At 59.8% G+C, this 15,983-nt stretch overlaps 1 protein-coding gene across 1 annotated transcript; it reads right to left on the bottom strand.

Annotated features, from left to right (window-relative positions):
* Positions 1-1,582: 1,582 nt before the first annotated feature.
* Positions 1,583-15,239, bottom strand: SHOX (short stature homeobox). The gene is made up of 5 exons (XM_045089239.1): positions 14,891-15,239; positions 11,343-11,551; positions 7,419-7,476; positions 7,225-7,313; positions 1,583-5,795 (listed from the first exon to the last, which is right to left on the bottom strand). The coding sequence occupies exons 1-5, from the start codon at positions 15,153-15,155 to the stop codon at positions 5,550-5,552; spliced, it is 867 nt and encodes a 288-aa protein (XP_044945174.1). The 5' UTR covers positions 15,156-15,239; the 3' UTR covers positions 1,583-5,549.
* Between the last annotated feature and the right edge of the window lie 744 nt (positions 15,240-15,983).

Genomic DNA, 15,983 nt, shown 5'->3' with positions numbered 1-15,983 from the left:
CGCACGTCTGCCCTGTCGCTGTTTCCCGACATGTGGTTTTTACCGAATCCGGGAAACCATCAGAGCCACTAAATCGGGTCATTAACTTTCCTTCACAGAAGGAGATAAAAAGCACAGGCCAAAAAATGTTCTCGTTTTGAAAACTGAATTTTTTCCCCATTTATTCTATTCCTTTTTTTTTCCCCCCCCCAAAATGATTCAACCATCATTGCAATGCTGAGGTGCAGATTCCATACACTGTCCAGGGAGGGGGGAAAGGAAAAAAAAAAAGAAAAAAAAATTAAAGCTGAAAACTTGAAACCAAGGTGCCGGGCTCCTCGGGAAAGCCAGCGCCGTCATCCCAAAACTCAGGTTGTTTGAAATGGGGGCATTTCTCCTCCTTTTCACACTCTCGGGGACCATGTGCACCGGGACGGGTCACACGCCGTCATAAGCTACTCGCCAGCAAGGGGGAAGTTCCAGCAGCAGCAGGCAGAAGCCCCCAGAAGCGGCCCCCGCTGCCAGCCGGGAACGCACACGCGTACTTGGGTGCGGACGCGAACCCCACCCTGTGTTCAGCCGCCGTTGGCTCCCCGCGTGTTCCAGTCGGGCCCCTCGGGGGAGAGGTGAGAATGTTTTTTAACACTGGAATACAAATATTTATAAGTTTATTTATATCTCCGTTTTACAAGATGTACATTCATCCTATAGGGGTTGACAAAATACACTTTGTCGCTAGAACTAAACACGAGGGCATTTCGTGTTAAGAATCTGCAAGCATATGGCCAAAAAAAAAAAAAAAAAAAAAAAACCACACAAAAAAAAAAAAAAACAAAAAAAAACTAAAAACAAAAACCCTTCAGAATGTTTTCTAGTTTTTTTTGTTTGTTTGTTTGTTTTTTGTGTGTGTGCGTTTTCTCTGCCACAGCAGAGGGTTAGGGTGTTGAAGACCGTTCGGTTTGGGAAAGCCTGTGTTGCTCCGTGCCGTGTGAGCAATCCCTGAAAAACGTCTGCAGGTCCAGACTCACCCCGTATGCATAACCCAAACACGTCTGCCGTGCCGTAAATCTCTGTGGCTGCTCATAAATTTGGGGAGGAAAGGGTTGGGGTGGGGTGAGAAAAGCAACAGGCTTTAAAAATATAAAAATAAATGCAAGGTAATGTCAAATTTACACTCCACATAATTAAAATATCACATATTTATGAACTTTCAACCCAAAGCAAAAATAAATAACACACCCACATACATCCAGTATCAGGAAGCAGAGAACTGGCCTCCCTGTGATGGGACCTCTGCACACAACGGGGCCTTGGCCGTCCGACGGCCACCGCTCAATAAATAGCACGCGTCACCGCTTTCAGACTGGAAATTTTCTACATTCCTTATCTGAGTTCTCATTAAATATCAAATTTCAATAAAACATTTATAAATTGCATCAAGTTTTCACGTGTATGGAAAAATCAGCATATTCCTAAGCTACCTTTTTTTTTTTTTTAATAAATTAGGCACCAGTTTTTCCAATGTCCAAGCCGTCGACTGAGAAGCCCTCCCCACCCCCCGCCCCCCGGCCCCGGCCTCCCCCCAACGTGAAGAAGGAGCAAAGTGCCTGGAGACATTTCTGTCGTTGTGGTCAGCAGCCCCCTGGAAACTCCCAGGAAAAGGGGGTCTCTCCTTGGACGCCGAGAAACACTGAAATATGAGATTGGAAGCCTGGTGTGTGAGCAGAGGACGCTGATGTCTTCTTCTCGTCGTGAGCCCAGAGGGAAGGGGGTGGCCATGACTTCGGACACGGGTGCTGAAGGTGGATGTGCTCTTTCCCCAGATGTCCCCCCGCCGCCCGACACGGCACAGACCACAGATGCCCGTGGCCCGGCAGACAAGCCCACCCCGGAAACTCATGCTTGCCCGGAGAGGGGGCCGCCACGGGGTGCAGCTTGGACTCCAGCGAGGGGGGGGACCGTCCGTCCACCAGCATGGCTGGGAGGGGAGCACCTGAGGGTCAGAAGGCCCACCACCCTGGCGCAGGATGCCTCCCCACTCAGGTGGTTACAGCTTTGCAAATAAGTTCTGGATCTGCCCGCTGGTCCTGCGAACAGTGCGGAAACCCGTCCGGCCTGGCCCTCTAGTGCAGGGATCATGAAAAAGCCACCACAATGCATAAGTCCCCCCGCCCGGCCAACAAAACGAGGGCATCGTCTCCCTGACTCCTAGCAATTCTGGACGGCAGACCTGGTCCGAGAACACGCACGGCACACCCTACAGGTAGGAAAACATAACCCAACGCATGCCATCCCGAGACTCTGAAACCTTCCCCAGGACCCGGTCTGTCTCTCTCCCGCACAACACACCACGGACGGAAGGGAAACTTGAATCCGTAAGAAGGGTCGAAAGGAACGGCAAAATCTCATAGAAACTCTTGTGTTGCCAAATCCGGGCAATTTCCATCCTAAAAGTACTCTTTGGCCAAGGTTTCGGGAGGAGAGACAAGAAAAGGAAAAAAAGGGAAAAGAGAAAGCTTTCGGGGCCCACCCCATCCTGCCAAGTAGAACTCCAGGGTCCGTCCTGCAAGAACCATCCCACAGCGCGACCGGCACGTTTGGGCGCCCACGACAGCCCTCACGGAGCTTGGACAACCCCACGCTCTCGCATTCGCTGGTGCGAAAAGGCAAGTCTCCCAGACACGCTTGCTCCGAGGTGCAGCTCCGCAAACACGCCAAGCCCCCACGCTCGGCGGAAGTCCCACGCACGACTTTCAAAGGGGTCATGATGTGAACAAAAAGCCCCGAGCACAGCTCCGAGGCATCCGCTTCGTGCATTTAGCTGCGTACACCCTACAGGGGAAACGTGTGCGTCCCACACCCCACGCGGGCACTCGGGTGAGCACGATATCCTACGTCCGGCGTGATGATGACCGGGTGGACGGGGACCCACACGCCACAGCATTCCAGGCGTCCTCGGCAGCGCCCAAGGAAGGAAGTGAGACACAGAGCCGCCCCGTGAAAAGTGGACCCGCGACTCAACCGATAATTCCTTCTGCAGCTCTTGGACTTTCTGGGACAAAAAAGAGGCAGGAGCCACGGGCCACGGGCCACGCTGGCCGACCATCTCCCCTATTCTGTTCCAGGCAGACCCATGAGGCCCGCCAGCCTCCGCCGTAAATGCCTCCCGTTCGGTTGTCTGGGTTGGCTCTGTTTGGGGGGAGGTCCCATCGGGAGGGGTTATACCTGGCTCACTTTCCATGTGAAATCACGAAAAAGAAAACAAAACCAAAAAAAAAAAAAAAACGAAAACAAGCATTAAGGGTCCCCCATCCAACAAGCCTCATTCTACCAGCCTCCCGTAGGGCAAGGGTGTGCGGCCCTATCTTCTAGCTTCAAATTCTGCAGGGATCCGACCCCGTGTCGTGAGTTTTCGATTGGGGACGCAGAGGTAATGAGGATTCTGTTTAGATTTTTTTCTTTTTAAATGATTATAAGCTTTTCGGAAAGAAAAAAATTAGGGATGTACACATTCTACTTGCAAACCTCTGCCAAGTGTTCAATTTTAGGACGAGTGCCACTAGCTTTAAGGGATTCGAAATGCACTGTTTGCATTTAAAGGAAATTTCCAGCTGATTTACAGGAACTTTTTTTGTTTGCTTAATTCACAGCTGTTTAAAAACTGCGTGTATGAGGGTAACTGTGTAACGCATGAATGTGGGGGGGGGAGCTGAAGGGGCCTTTTGGTTTGTATGAAGAGTTTCAGATGACCGCAGTGTGACCTGTCCAAATGCACCCACAGTTTAGCTCCACGAAAAGGTAGAAAATGTTCCTTTACGTGGATGGGGGGAAAATTATTTTTTTCTTAGAAAAATTGACCAAAGTTCAGGGAGAAGGAAAGAAAATCGCCATCGCCAGATCTGGACGGATCAAAACCTCTTCGGGAATCAGAGTGAACCACGGGAGTTCCGGAAAGGCCAGGGGTGACCCGTGAGGAGCCCTGGGAACGATGGGGAAGCGGCTTCCGTCTGGGCGGGCCTCGGGGACTAAGGCAAAAACACAGGCGTCCTATCTTTCTCTTCCTGGCAGACCGGACCAGCACCGCCCCCCGGACCCCATACACGAGGTGCAAAGCACATTGTCCGCAACCCAGGTGCGTCGCTGGGGACCCTAATGCTTTGGTTCTGTCCTGTCAAGCGTGCTTTGCACCGCACACCAGCTTCTAGAATAATTCACTATTTGGTGCTTTCTCGGTCGTGGGGACGGGGCAAGGGGGGAGGGGAGGGACGCCGGGAGAGGGAAGACATCGAACCCGGAACAGTCTAACCCCGACCAAACGCGATCTCCAAAGTCACCGCCGGAAGGGCCTGTCCCTGCCCCTTCTCTTCCCAGAAAGGGCTCCGCCACGGGCCTCACGTCCTGGCCTCCCCCACGCCCCCCACCCCGGCCCTGCTGTATCACACTCTGCACACCTTCCTTCCTCCAGATTCCGAGCGCCCTGCACCACCCGCCCCCCCCATCAACTTGGCGACGGCCCCCCGACGGCCAGGCCCGCAGCACACAGGAGGCGGTAAAGCCCTTACAGTTCCAAAGCTGACAGGGTCAAGAGTGCACGGCTATTTTCTTTTTTTTTTTTTTAAATCTATAACATTTACAGTATTGCACTTTTACTGCACTTAATTGCATTTGACTAAAGTTAATGCTGCCTCCGTATTCGACCTAAAAACCGCGCGCCCCTGCGTCTCTAGGCGAGTCATTTGCATCTGAATTCGGTAAAACAGCCCAAGGGTGGGGAACAAGTCAATTCCGGAATCAAATACTGGAAAAGTTATAAAGTCGCCTGGTCTATGGCACAAGAAGGAATCCTACACCCGGTGCTCGGGGACCAGCCGTGCGCATGACAACGGTGCTGGCCATGCAGGCTCCCCCCCAAGTACGGACACCAGTGGGAGATTCGCGTCTCCCGCACCTTCTCCCCACCTTGTCCCGAGGAGGTCGGAGGGCAGACGCGTTTCGATATTGCTGCAGAGCACGGGGTCCCGAGCCGGGCAGGCGCAAGGCCACGTTGCAATCCACACCGGTCCTTCGGCTCCTCGCCTCCTCGGATGAAAACTTCGTGGCGGTGCGTAAAACGGTGGGCAACCAAGAACTGGCGTCTTCCGCGGAGACCAGCCCCAGATCTTGGCGTGGAGTCGACTCCATGGTCTTCCAAGGTGGGTAGGAGGCCGCATGCACAGGTGGGTCGGGGCGCTGGCGGCAGCAGAGGAGGACGCGCGGGGCTCCCCGGGGCTCAGGGTCCCAGGACGCACAGACTGCGTGGCCGAGGGCTGGGTTGGCTGCTCTGACCTTCACCCGCTCTCTTCCGCACAGTCTCGGCGAGGGTCTGGCGGGGTCGTGAGGTGCCGGAAGGCCCCCCGCCCTGGACCAGTGGGGGGCCCGGTGCTGCCCCAGGCAGGGAGGCCGCTGCACCAGGGCCCGCGCCCTCGCTCCGGGGCTTCCGTGCGGCCGTCCGGGGGCGCAGAGGGGTCGAGTGCAGGACGCAGCGCGGGCGGGGTCGTGGGGCCGGGGCTGGGCGCGGGGCTGGCGGCGGGTCAGAGCCCCAAGGCCTCGGCGTGCTTACGCGCCTTGAGCCGCAGGTCGGCGATGCTGGAGTTCTTGCTGTTGCTTTTGGCCGCGGCGGCCACGACAGCAGCGGCCGAGGCCGACTCGGCCAGCGACGCGATGGGCAGCCCGAAGGGCGGCGGCGGGAACATCAGGTAGGGCGCGTGCGCGGCCAGGTGCGGGTGTAGGTGCGGGTGCGCGTGCGCCACGCCTTCCAGTTGCAGCTGCGCCTGGACCTGCGGGGCAGACCGGGCAGTTAGGCCGGCTGCGGACGGGCCTTTCCCGCCCCGACGGGCCTTGGGGAGCCCCCTTCCCGCACCCAGGGACCATCCCCCCCCCCAGCCAGGGGAGTCGGACTGTCTTCTGGACACGTGCGAACGCGGGGCCTCTGACTGCTCTGGAGAGTCTCAGCATCTCGCGCACCCGCCGGCCCCTGGGGCGCCCACACCCCTGTCCTGGCAGGCATCCCCTCCTCGAGAAAGCCTCAATGTCTCTGAACCTGTGACGTGTTCCTGAGCCGGGCTCTGGACCCCCGTCTCACATCCGCCTGGGGCGACTCTCGAACCCGTGACAAGCACGACCGACCGACTGTCCGTGTTCCAAGGGCCTAATCCTGGCGGGACCCCATGGCTGACCCCAAGTCGGGGAGCCGTTCTGTGGTGCGGGGAGGTCGCCCCGCCCCGGAGGAAGGGGTGCAGCAGGGGCAGAAGACGGCGCGGAGGGTCCTTTCCGGCTTGGGCACCTTGAGTCGGACAGCCCCGGGCTCCAGCGCCTGCTCCAACTCTCAGGTGTCTAGTGCTGACACCGTCCACCACCCACTCCCTAGATGACCCGCGGGGGCCCCCAGCAAACACGGATCCAAATATAAACCCAGGCCTGGTCCTTGGAGCAAAACAGCTCCGTGGGGGGGGTGGGGGAGGGGTTGAGGGGGGTGGGGAGTGGCCACGCCTCCACTAGTCCCAGAGCACCCCTGCTCGCCCCAGCATAAGTGCTCCACACCCCCCAACGTTGGATCGACAAGGGGCGCACCCCAGGGTCGTGCGCTGGGGCGAGGCAGGGAGCGCGCGGGCTCTGCGCTCTCACTCTGAGGGCAGGCGCCTGCCCCGCGCAGCTTCCACCGCCCACCATAGCTGGTCCCAAGCCGAACGCAGCCCCTGGGGCCTTCGGACACCCTAGCCACTCCTGTCCAGGGAGAACAGCTCTTGCCCGCTGGGATCCCCAGACCCTGAGCCCCAGGAGCCCAGCTGGGATGTGGGGAGCCAGGCTCGGCAACAGCCTGGGCCCAGACAGCCCCCCCCCCCAGGCCGTGGGGGAGGCAAGTTGGGGTTCGGTACACACACAGGACCTCACACCCAAGTGCGAGCAACCCCGCCCCTCCACCCCCAAGCAGGAAGCCTGGGTGGGTGGGATTTTTTTTTTTTTTAATTTTTTCACTCCGATTTTTGTAAAATCGTGTTTGGGTTTCTACCCTGGCCCTCCCAAAGGTGAGCCTTGGAGTTTTACAGCGTGATTTTAATACGTGCCAACGGGTCTATAAATGCCGCCTTGTAAAGGCGGCAGCCTTTCTTCCGCGGGGGCGGGAGCAGCCGGGGGAGGCCGGACGCCAGGGAGGCGGGGAGGTGGCGGGGCCCCGCGCGCGGCTCAAAAGGAAGAAAAACGGGCTACCTGTTGGAAAGGCATTCGCAGGGCGCCCATGTTGACGTAGGGCGCAACCCTGCAGGCGTCCAGGTGGCTGGCGGTGCCCAGGATAACGCCTGCAGGGGAAGAAAGGAGCCATGAAGACCACCGGGGTCTTGCGCGCGCCCCGGAGGCCTCCGCACGCGCCCCCCACCTCCGCCGCCCTCCTGGGCACCACCCACCTTTATGCATCTGGTTCTCCTGCTTGCGGCACTTGGCTCTTCGGTTCTGGAACCAGACCTGGGGACAGAGCAGACAGACGCGCGCAGCCTCGTGAGCACCCACGGTCTCTGAAGCTGTGGCTTCTCGCCAGCACCACGGTAGACGAGGCGCGGGGGGCGCGCGCAGGGGGCGCACGCAGGTCCCACGCGGACGGGGCACAGAGTCCCGGAGCCTCTCAGGGCGCAATAGAGCCCTCTCCCGCGCCCTGTCGTCTCCCAACCGAGCCCTCGCCCTCCCGTAGACCTACAGCTGCGCATTCCCAGACTCCCTTCTGGGCCCTGCCTGGTCCCCAAGGCCAGAGGCCTTAACACCCACATGCTGTAAGGCCTGCGCGCTGCCACAGCGGACGGATTCGAGAACTTTCCACAATCGTGCCGGGCATTCCCTCCTCCACTCCGCCAGCCGCTGGGACAGCCTGACCTTCCCCCTGGCAGACCTTAGCCACCAAGGAAGGGGGTGCCCGGCCTGACTAGGAACTTCAAAGGCGGCCTCCCTCCCCCAAACTGGAGACACCCCGAGTCCAGAAACTTCCATGTTCTCCTTGGAAACCAGGAAGGTCCCGTGTAATATGAAGAAGTCATGAACGTCCTGGATGCATGAAATGGGGGCAACCCCATAATTTCGGGCACCAGCCTCTCTGCACAAAAAAAACAAAACAAAACAAAACACCTAACTCTTGGAGAAAGGGTATTAGTGGGATCCTCCTGGGTGCAGCGAGACGCACAGGTGTGCTGTCAAAATTGGGGCGCACAGGGTCCCCCCAAAAACCTTCCTCCTCCCTCTGCGCTCAAGAGCTCCCCCTCTCCTCCAGACAGCTCTGGTCCTTGAGCACAGGGTCCCTCAGGCTGTGCCTGATGAAATGCCGAGGACCCTCCCTCCATATTCTCAGCCACTGAGTTTTTCCTAAGGCTTTCTCCGCCGGAAGCTTTGTCGCCGCTCTCACTGACCCTCACAGCCGCGATGGCTGGCAGTGACCACGCAGGGTAATTAGCACCAAGACACCCTTCCCTCGGGCCACTCTGCCCGGGTAGCTTGGTGCCCTGAGCTCCCGAGGCTGCAAGCAGAGAGTGTGGCTGCTTCCCGACCCCCACTGCCTGCGGGGAGGATCCTCTGCACACACGGCAGATTAGAAACCTTAACTTTTCCTCTCCAGACCCTTAAGAGGAGGGTTTTTGTCCAAGTCTGGGCTATCGCCCACCCACCCTGGAGAACTGGCTTTCCAGAAGCTCATGCGGACAGGCTACAGGGAGCTCGGAAAAGTTTCAGCACGTTCCCGTGAAAAGTTTTCCCCGTCCTGTCACCCTCGCTCTGCACCCCAAGGTCCGCAAACCTTTCCTCGCATCTGCAAAGCCTGCGCTGACAATCCCTCCTCCTCATCCCCACAAGGAGCCTCCACCAGACTCTTCCCCACCCCAGGAGCACCCCTGATGGCACTGGACCCCTTGGGACCCGGCCGCAACCCCTCCCTCTCCTCGGGGCACTCAGGAGACCGAGGCCCCAGGGGCAAGCTCTGCCCCCAGTGCGGGCACTTTTCAAAAACAGAATCGTCTGTAAGTCCGGAAGGCGAAGCTGGCTTTCCTCGCCGGGTGGGTAGTGAGGGGTGGGGGGCTCTGGGTGGGGGGGAGGTGCGATTATGAAGAAAAGTGATGCATTAGCCCCGCGCGCGAAGCGATAATAAATCAGTCTTGGGGTGATTCACGATCAATTCCAATTAGTCCTGAGTATGCTAAGTGAAGTACAGTACACTGGTTTAGGGCTTATATCTTCATTAAGGGCTAGTCACTGATTTCTTTCACAAATGGTGTAATCTGATTTCTTTTTGATTTCCATTACAGACAGTGAATAATGACATTTAATTTAGCTCTGCGCCATAAACCCGAAGATATTTGTTGTAATTAAATTACCTCCTGCCCCTCACTGTGGTCTCATAACTTTCCATTATAACCCTGACAGCTGTGGGATACGAGGTGCCACAGCGACACTAAAAATAAAAGGTTAATAAGGAACAGCTTCCGTAGGATCCCCAATTTATTTACAGCAAATTCCCACACTAAATTGAAACTCTATCCTTTAACAACCCGGGACAGGCTGTACCGAAAAGGATTACCGAACCCTTCGGAGACGGAGACGGGAATCACGCCCCGAGTTCCAACTCGGTCCCCCTGCGCTGGCCGCTACCCACCACCACCCCCCCCAAGACCCCCGCGCCGTCTGCGGGATGACCCATTCGTTTTCACTAATTGATTTTTATGAGCCCGTCTGCCTCCCCTTCATCCCGCGATGCTTTTCCCCCGTGGCCACCAGAAAATGATTCCTACTGTTCGATCCCCGTGTTTGTTTTTATGATTATTTACAGTCGTTAAATTTTAATGCACCTCTGCACGGATCGCCACGCGCGTCGCCCCTCTCCCCTCGCCCCTTCCTTGACGTTTTAGGGCTTTCTCAAGGTCCGCAAAGCACCCAAGAACCAATTTCCTGCCACTCCGTCCCTCGTGCTAAGGTGTTCCTCGGTAATAGACTACCGAAAGAAATAGTGGACAATTAAATTAGAAGTAATTTATTTTTATAGAAACAGTACATCAAGGCCTGGGAGATATTACAGAACCCAGGCCGAGAGACACCGGGAAGATGACATAAAAGTTGATGTCCCCTTCAGCGAAAGTTTAATCTTTTCATTAATTTATACGGGGCAGCGTCATCTATCTTCCCCGGGAAGGGTGGCCGGTGAAAAAAGACACCCTGAGCAGCAGCGAGGGCCGCCGCTCTTTGCCAGGGGGGTGGCCACAGAGGTCCCAACGGCCTGGACCCACGGGGACGAGGCAGTCCAGACCTACTCTGCGCCCACACGTGGGTCCCGTCTTGTAGGGAGGCTCTCTGTCTGCCGGCTCTGGGGACCAGAGCTGGAAATGGCTGCGGGATATTGCATTTCAACCCAAGAAAACCCATTATTGGCTGCAGCCACATGGGAAGCTGCAAGAGGCCTCGGATCCAAAAAAAAAATAATAATAATAATAATAAATTTCAAATTAAAGATTCCGTAACACAGTATCTGCAAAACTCTGTGTTTTCATTTTGCAAGTCAGCGCGAGGGGGACGCGGTGTTGGACTGTGTTGGTCTTGTAAGAAACGGGAAACTCGGGCTTTCAGGGCGCTGTACCGTTCACGCGGACCCCTCCCCGCTTGGCAATATTAATTCCGTTTATTTAAAACCGGTCCCCAGAGCCCCGAGAGGCTGACCCGCTTTCCCTGGCTCTCCCTGGCGCTGCTGTCCTGCTCCGAGCCTTGAAGAAGGACTGCCGGGGAGCTCCAGGCCCGACCTCCCAGGTGGGGTCTGCGTTTCCCGCGGAGGAAGCGAGTCTCTGCCACCCTCCCCCATAAATGCATTAATCAATTTAACTCAACGTTGCTAATGCCCGGGAAGGGCTTGCCAGAGCGTCCCCTCCGCGCACGTGCTGGACACGCCCAGGGCCCCTGCAGACAGCGGCTCGGCAGATGGGACATCATGAATTCATGCGCCCGCGCCCCCCGCCCCGCGCCCCCCCCCACACGCCCCGGCTAATCCGGCCCCGCGCGGGCAGCCGCCGAGCTCATCAACAGGCCCCGTGTGCGCGACTCCCCCCAGCTCGCCCCTCGCCTCTCCTCCCTGTGGAGCGGGAGGGCGGGGGGGCTCGAGCCTCGGAGGAGGAGGGAACAGGCACAGTGGAGAGAGGTGAAGAGACATCCCAGTGCCCGACCACCTCGACGTGCAGGGGCCTCGCCCTTCGCAGGAACCGTGCGGCCCGCTGGCGAGGGCCGCCCGAGAAAGGCCTGCAGCCCGGACCGAGCCGGCGCGCCCCGGGGACCCGGCGAGGCCCGGGTGGCGGGGCCGGGCCGCGCGCTCCTACCTGCACACGCGCCTCCGAGAGCCCCAGGCGCTGGCTGAGCTCCTCGCGCATGAAGGCGTCGGGGTAGTGGGTCTCGTCGAAGAGCCGCTCCAGCTCGTTGAGCTGCTCCAGCGTGAAGTTGGTGCGGCTGCGCCGCTGCTTCAGCTTCGTCTGGCCGTCCTCGTCCTCAGACTTCACGTCCTCGCGCTTCTCCTTGCTCTCGTACATACCTGCGGGCGGGCGGAGCGCACGGGGCTGAGCGCGCAGGGCTCCCCCGCGCGCCCTGCCGGTCCCCGCGGGCCGCGCGCGGGAGGAGGAGGCCCGCGGCGCAGGCTTCTGCGCCACGCGGCTGACATCCAAGTGTGAGCGAGCGGAGGACGGGGCCCCAGCCGCCAAGGCGCCCCGACCGCGGGGCAGCGTCAGGTCGATAAAGCGGACTGGAGGGGAGCGAGGGGGAACGCACGTCTTTGCTTACAACTCGGGCATGGGCGGCGCCGGGTTTCTGGCCCTCATCTCGCCACGGTTTCCTTAATTTTGCCTCTTGACACGCTGACATAGCCTGACCTCCACTCTCACTCTCCCCCTGCCTCTCGGGACTGGGGTGTAAAGTATTATTTTAAGTCCAAGAAGTTTGGGCAGAATGCCCCGAGTGTGCGTCCCGCAAAGGGTGCGAGGCAGGCCCGGGCCAGCCTGCGGTGCAGGCCTGGAAACCCCGCTGCCCCTGCGTTGCTGAGTCGCAGGACGCGGGCCGTGCCAGGCGGGTCGGAGCTTCCCTCCCCGAGGCTGTGGAGCTCAGCGCGCGCAAGGCCCCTACCCTGGTCTCTTCTTCAGAGCATGCGACCAAAGCTCCTACCCTATGCACAGTGTGGGGTCCGGGGGTGCCTGGAAGAGCAGGGTCCTCCTGCTCGCCCTCTCTCATTCTCCTCTGCTTCACATATCTGCACACGCGGTGACACACACACCCCACCGGGACCCCAACGGTGGTACTTTCGTAGTCCAAAAAAAAAAAGGTATTAGCATCTGTACTTGCTGGAGGGAGGTGACTGGGGGCTCGAGCATCCGGTAAGAATGTCAGCATTTTGATTCTAACTCAGAGACCTCCCCTTCCCTCTCCTAGGAAACGCAGGGCCTCCCCAAGTTCAGAAATTTAAAAATAAAAGGCAGTCCTCCTAACCCGTGGCTGGCAGGCGGGTACAGGGCCGCCTCCGTCTCCGGGGGGCTTTCTCTCCAGCAGAACTTGCTGGACACCGGCAGAGAGCATCTCCGCGCCCTAAACGGACGTCCCCGGGTGTCAAGAAGAGGCTGGCCTTTGGCGGAATCTGCCCGCACAGACCCCGCTTCTGAAGCAGAGAAGGCCGCTCCATTCCCCAGCCCAGAAACTTACCAAGAGGGAAAGACCGAAAGCGGCTGTGGGGAGACGGGCCGTCCTGCTACCTTCCTCCCCGCAACCAGGATCCCAGAGCTGGACAGCAGAAGCCCCGTCCTGACTCTGCCTCTCCATCAAGACTCCTGACCGCTGGGCTCTTGACCCCAGCCTGGATTTTTAAATCCGCTTCCACCCCCCTGAAAGCACCGCGTTGCCAGAAACACCCCGCTTCTTTCCCAGTCGCAAATCCTGTCCTAGAGGCGGCCCCTCACTCTTCCTTCCTCCCTGTCTCTGATGTCTGACCCCAGGGACTGATCCCAGCTGACACGCCGGCCTTCAAAGTCCTTAAGAACCGGCGGCACAGACTCGCAGGCTCGGGAAGGCAGGACCCGTGGTGCAGGAGCCCAAGACCTCCGGGTTTCTTCTGGAACCCCAAGATCTCCCAGAGTTTCATCTCGCTCCCGTTTTACAAATGCACCAGGGGTGAGCCCGGCCAGGGGTCTGTGCACCCAGCCCAGGGGGAACGGTACAGCTGGTAGGAAAGAAGCCCCCTTCTGCTCTCTCCTTCTGGAAAGGCCCTGCGTGTACTCCGCTCTCTTTCTGAGGCCCCCTTTTCTGGGGTCCGCTGCCTCGGCAATCTCGTGAAAGGGGGGATGAGGAGGGACCCGACCTCTAGGAAGGAGGAGGGGAACCGGTCGGGAACCACGGAGGTCAGCCCTGGGTGCTATCAGCCTCTCAAGTCCCGTGTAGGCCCGGGGTCTCACCCAGGCGACAGCTGTGTCTTGTTCAAAGCAAACTCTGTAAATGATAGAGCGAGGGGTGACCCACGGTGCCCGGGGGTGGGGGAACCCTGAGGTAAGGCAGCTCAGGCCCAGCCACCTGGGTGGCCAGCGGTCAGGGGCTGATCTGTAAGACTCTGCCCGCGTGCTGCTTCCACGGGTCAAGGCCTCGTAAAGACATCTAGGTCATCGGCACCGTTTCAAGGCCATGGCCTAGGACTCTGCCCCTCGGAGACCCCAAGTATAGGGTCCCCAAGAGCAGGAGGCATGGGCTTCTTGGGTCAGGGGAGCTGTCTGTCCCGGGGAGGTCTAGTTATAGCAGGACCAGCACAGGGACAGCGTGTGGAACAGAGCCCGTGGAGGCGAATGGCCGGGCTCTGTATTTCCTCTTTGTAATGAAAAAGAGACGTTGGACCAAATTCAAACTGTGCCCCCGACCCCCGAGGAAATCCAGCCCATTTTAGGCCTCTGATTGACCGCTGCTGGTTGCGCTGTTTGGTCTGAAACCCCTGGGGCTGGGACCACCCCTGCCCAGCTGGGAGAGCCCCCATGAACCTTCCGTATCGCCCGACTCAGCAACGGCGGGAACCTAGGCGACCTTATCCGGAGAGGCAGAAAGGAAGGAGGCGTCCGCACCAGAGCCGGCTGCGCTCTGACAGCCTGGGGTCCGGAGGCCGCCTGCGCACCCCCCCAACTGCCCGGGGCCTTCACTTCGCGTCCAGACCCGGGCCACCTGCGGGCGCGGGAGTGGTTTTAATTTAGAGGCCCGCCTCAGCTGAGATCAAGCCTCGAGGTTCAAGGGGGAAAGTTTTTAAAGAGGAAACAGCGCGGAGAGCGTTCACCAGGCGGGAGAGGCGACTGCGCGCGTTCGCCCCGGGACCCCCGGCCCGCGCGTCCTCCACGCCTGCTCCTTTCAAATGCTCGCGACGCCAGGAGGCGGTGGGCGCCGGGAGAGATGCGCGTGGATCTCTCCTCGTGCGCGCTGCGGAGTAGCCTCGAGGAGGACTGGGCGGCCCACAGGCACGTACCCAGCGGCCCCTACAGCGGACCGCTGCTTTCAGGCTCATCCGCCCCGATGGACCCCCAACCCGGGGAAGTTCCCGCTGCGACGCCGGGCGCCAGCGGCGGGGAGAAGCCGGTCCTCAGGCAGCACTTGTGCCCAGCCCCTGCCCATCCTCGGCTCCCCTCGCCTCCTGTCCTGTGTTCGCATTTTCCTTTCTTTCTTACGCAAAGACTGGCGGCGGGTTGCCGGGGCCTTTCCGTCCGAGCGTGGCTGTGAATTCAGAGTTTGGGGGTGGAATTCGGAGCGAGCCGCGGCGCCGGGGGCCTCCCCAGGCGCGCGGAGCGAGGGGCAGGCGGGCGGGCTCGGTGGCGAGGAGGCGCCGTCCCCGGGAAGGCCCCGGAGCGGCGTCCGGCGAGCTTACCTTCCGCAGCCCTGCCCGCGCCGAACTCTTTCAGCTTGTCCTTGTCGTTGTCCACGTGGTCCTTAAACAGATGCACCGAACAGTGGCCACTGCCCTCCGTAATGTCCTGGAGGCTGGATTCCGAGCTCCCCAGCTCCCGGGAGCGCGCCAGTCCGCTCTCCAAAACTTCCCGGTACGTGATCGAGTCCTTCTTGCCTACGCCGCCGGCCTCCTCTTTGCTTTTCTGGTCAAAAGATTTGGATACAAAAGCCGTGAGTTCCTCCATGGCTGCGCGGGGGCTGCGGGGTCCGCGGGGCTCGGCGGCGCCGGCTGGGAGCGGGGCTGAGGTCCGCACGCCTCCCCGCGCGGAGAGGACGGTCCGTGCGAGGGTGGATGCCTCCCGCTGTTATTTATGCGTTTCAATTTGAGATCTCACTATTTATACAAGGCCGCGTCCGCCCAACCCCCCGCGCTCCCTGTCTTCAGCAATTACGGCTCCCGGCTCGGCGGCGGGCGCACGCAGAGACGCTATCTCTCCCCCACCTCCAGTCCGGCAATTGGCTTTCTTCTCATTTCATCACTGTTTGGCGTCTGGGCACCTTGGTGTGGAGAGGTGAAGATCCAATTTTGGGAAGGGAGAGGGGGAGAGCGCGCGCGCGCGCGAGCGGGCGCGGGCGGCGGAGCCCCACACAGGTACCCGCATGCCCTCAATGCCTGGAGGAAACCGAACTCGAGGAGCTTATCGATGGCGAGGAGGCCCTCGCCGGCCGGCACAGCCTGGAGCCCAGCAGGCCCGAGCCGGGGAACCTGGCCCCTCAGGGCGCGTCCGCGCGCGCGGCACTGCGGAGACACGCCGAGGGGACCCCGGGCGCCGGGGACGCGCGATCCACAGAGGAGAAGCGGCTGCGACTCGGAGATGCGGTTGGATGACGGGCCGGACCCGCCGGCGCGGCCCGCGGAGCGAGCGGTTGGCAGCCGGTGCGCACGGCGGCACCGGTAAACGGCTCGAGGACCCCGAAAGGGGGAGGAACGGGGCTCGCGTCTACGCGAGCGTGGACGCCGGAACCTCGGCGGCGGGGGCGGCGAAAAGCGGCTCGCAGACCTCGGAGGAGCC

Source organism: Mustela putorius, unplaced genomic scaffold (assembly GCF_011764305.1).
Source record: "Mustela putorius furo isolate JIRA1106 unplaced genomic scaffold, ASM1176430v1.1 tig00003836_pilon_pilon_pilon, whole genome shotgun sequence".
NCBI classification, from domain to species: domain Eukaryota; kingdom Metazoa; phylum Chordata; class Mammalia; order Carnivora; family Mustelidae; genus Mustela; species Mustela putorius.
The sequence above is the reverse complement of the archived record's forward strand: the minus strand, read 5'-3'. Positions and strand labels throughout refer to the sequence as shown.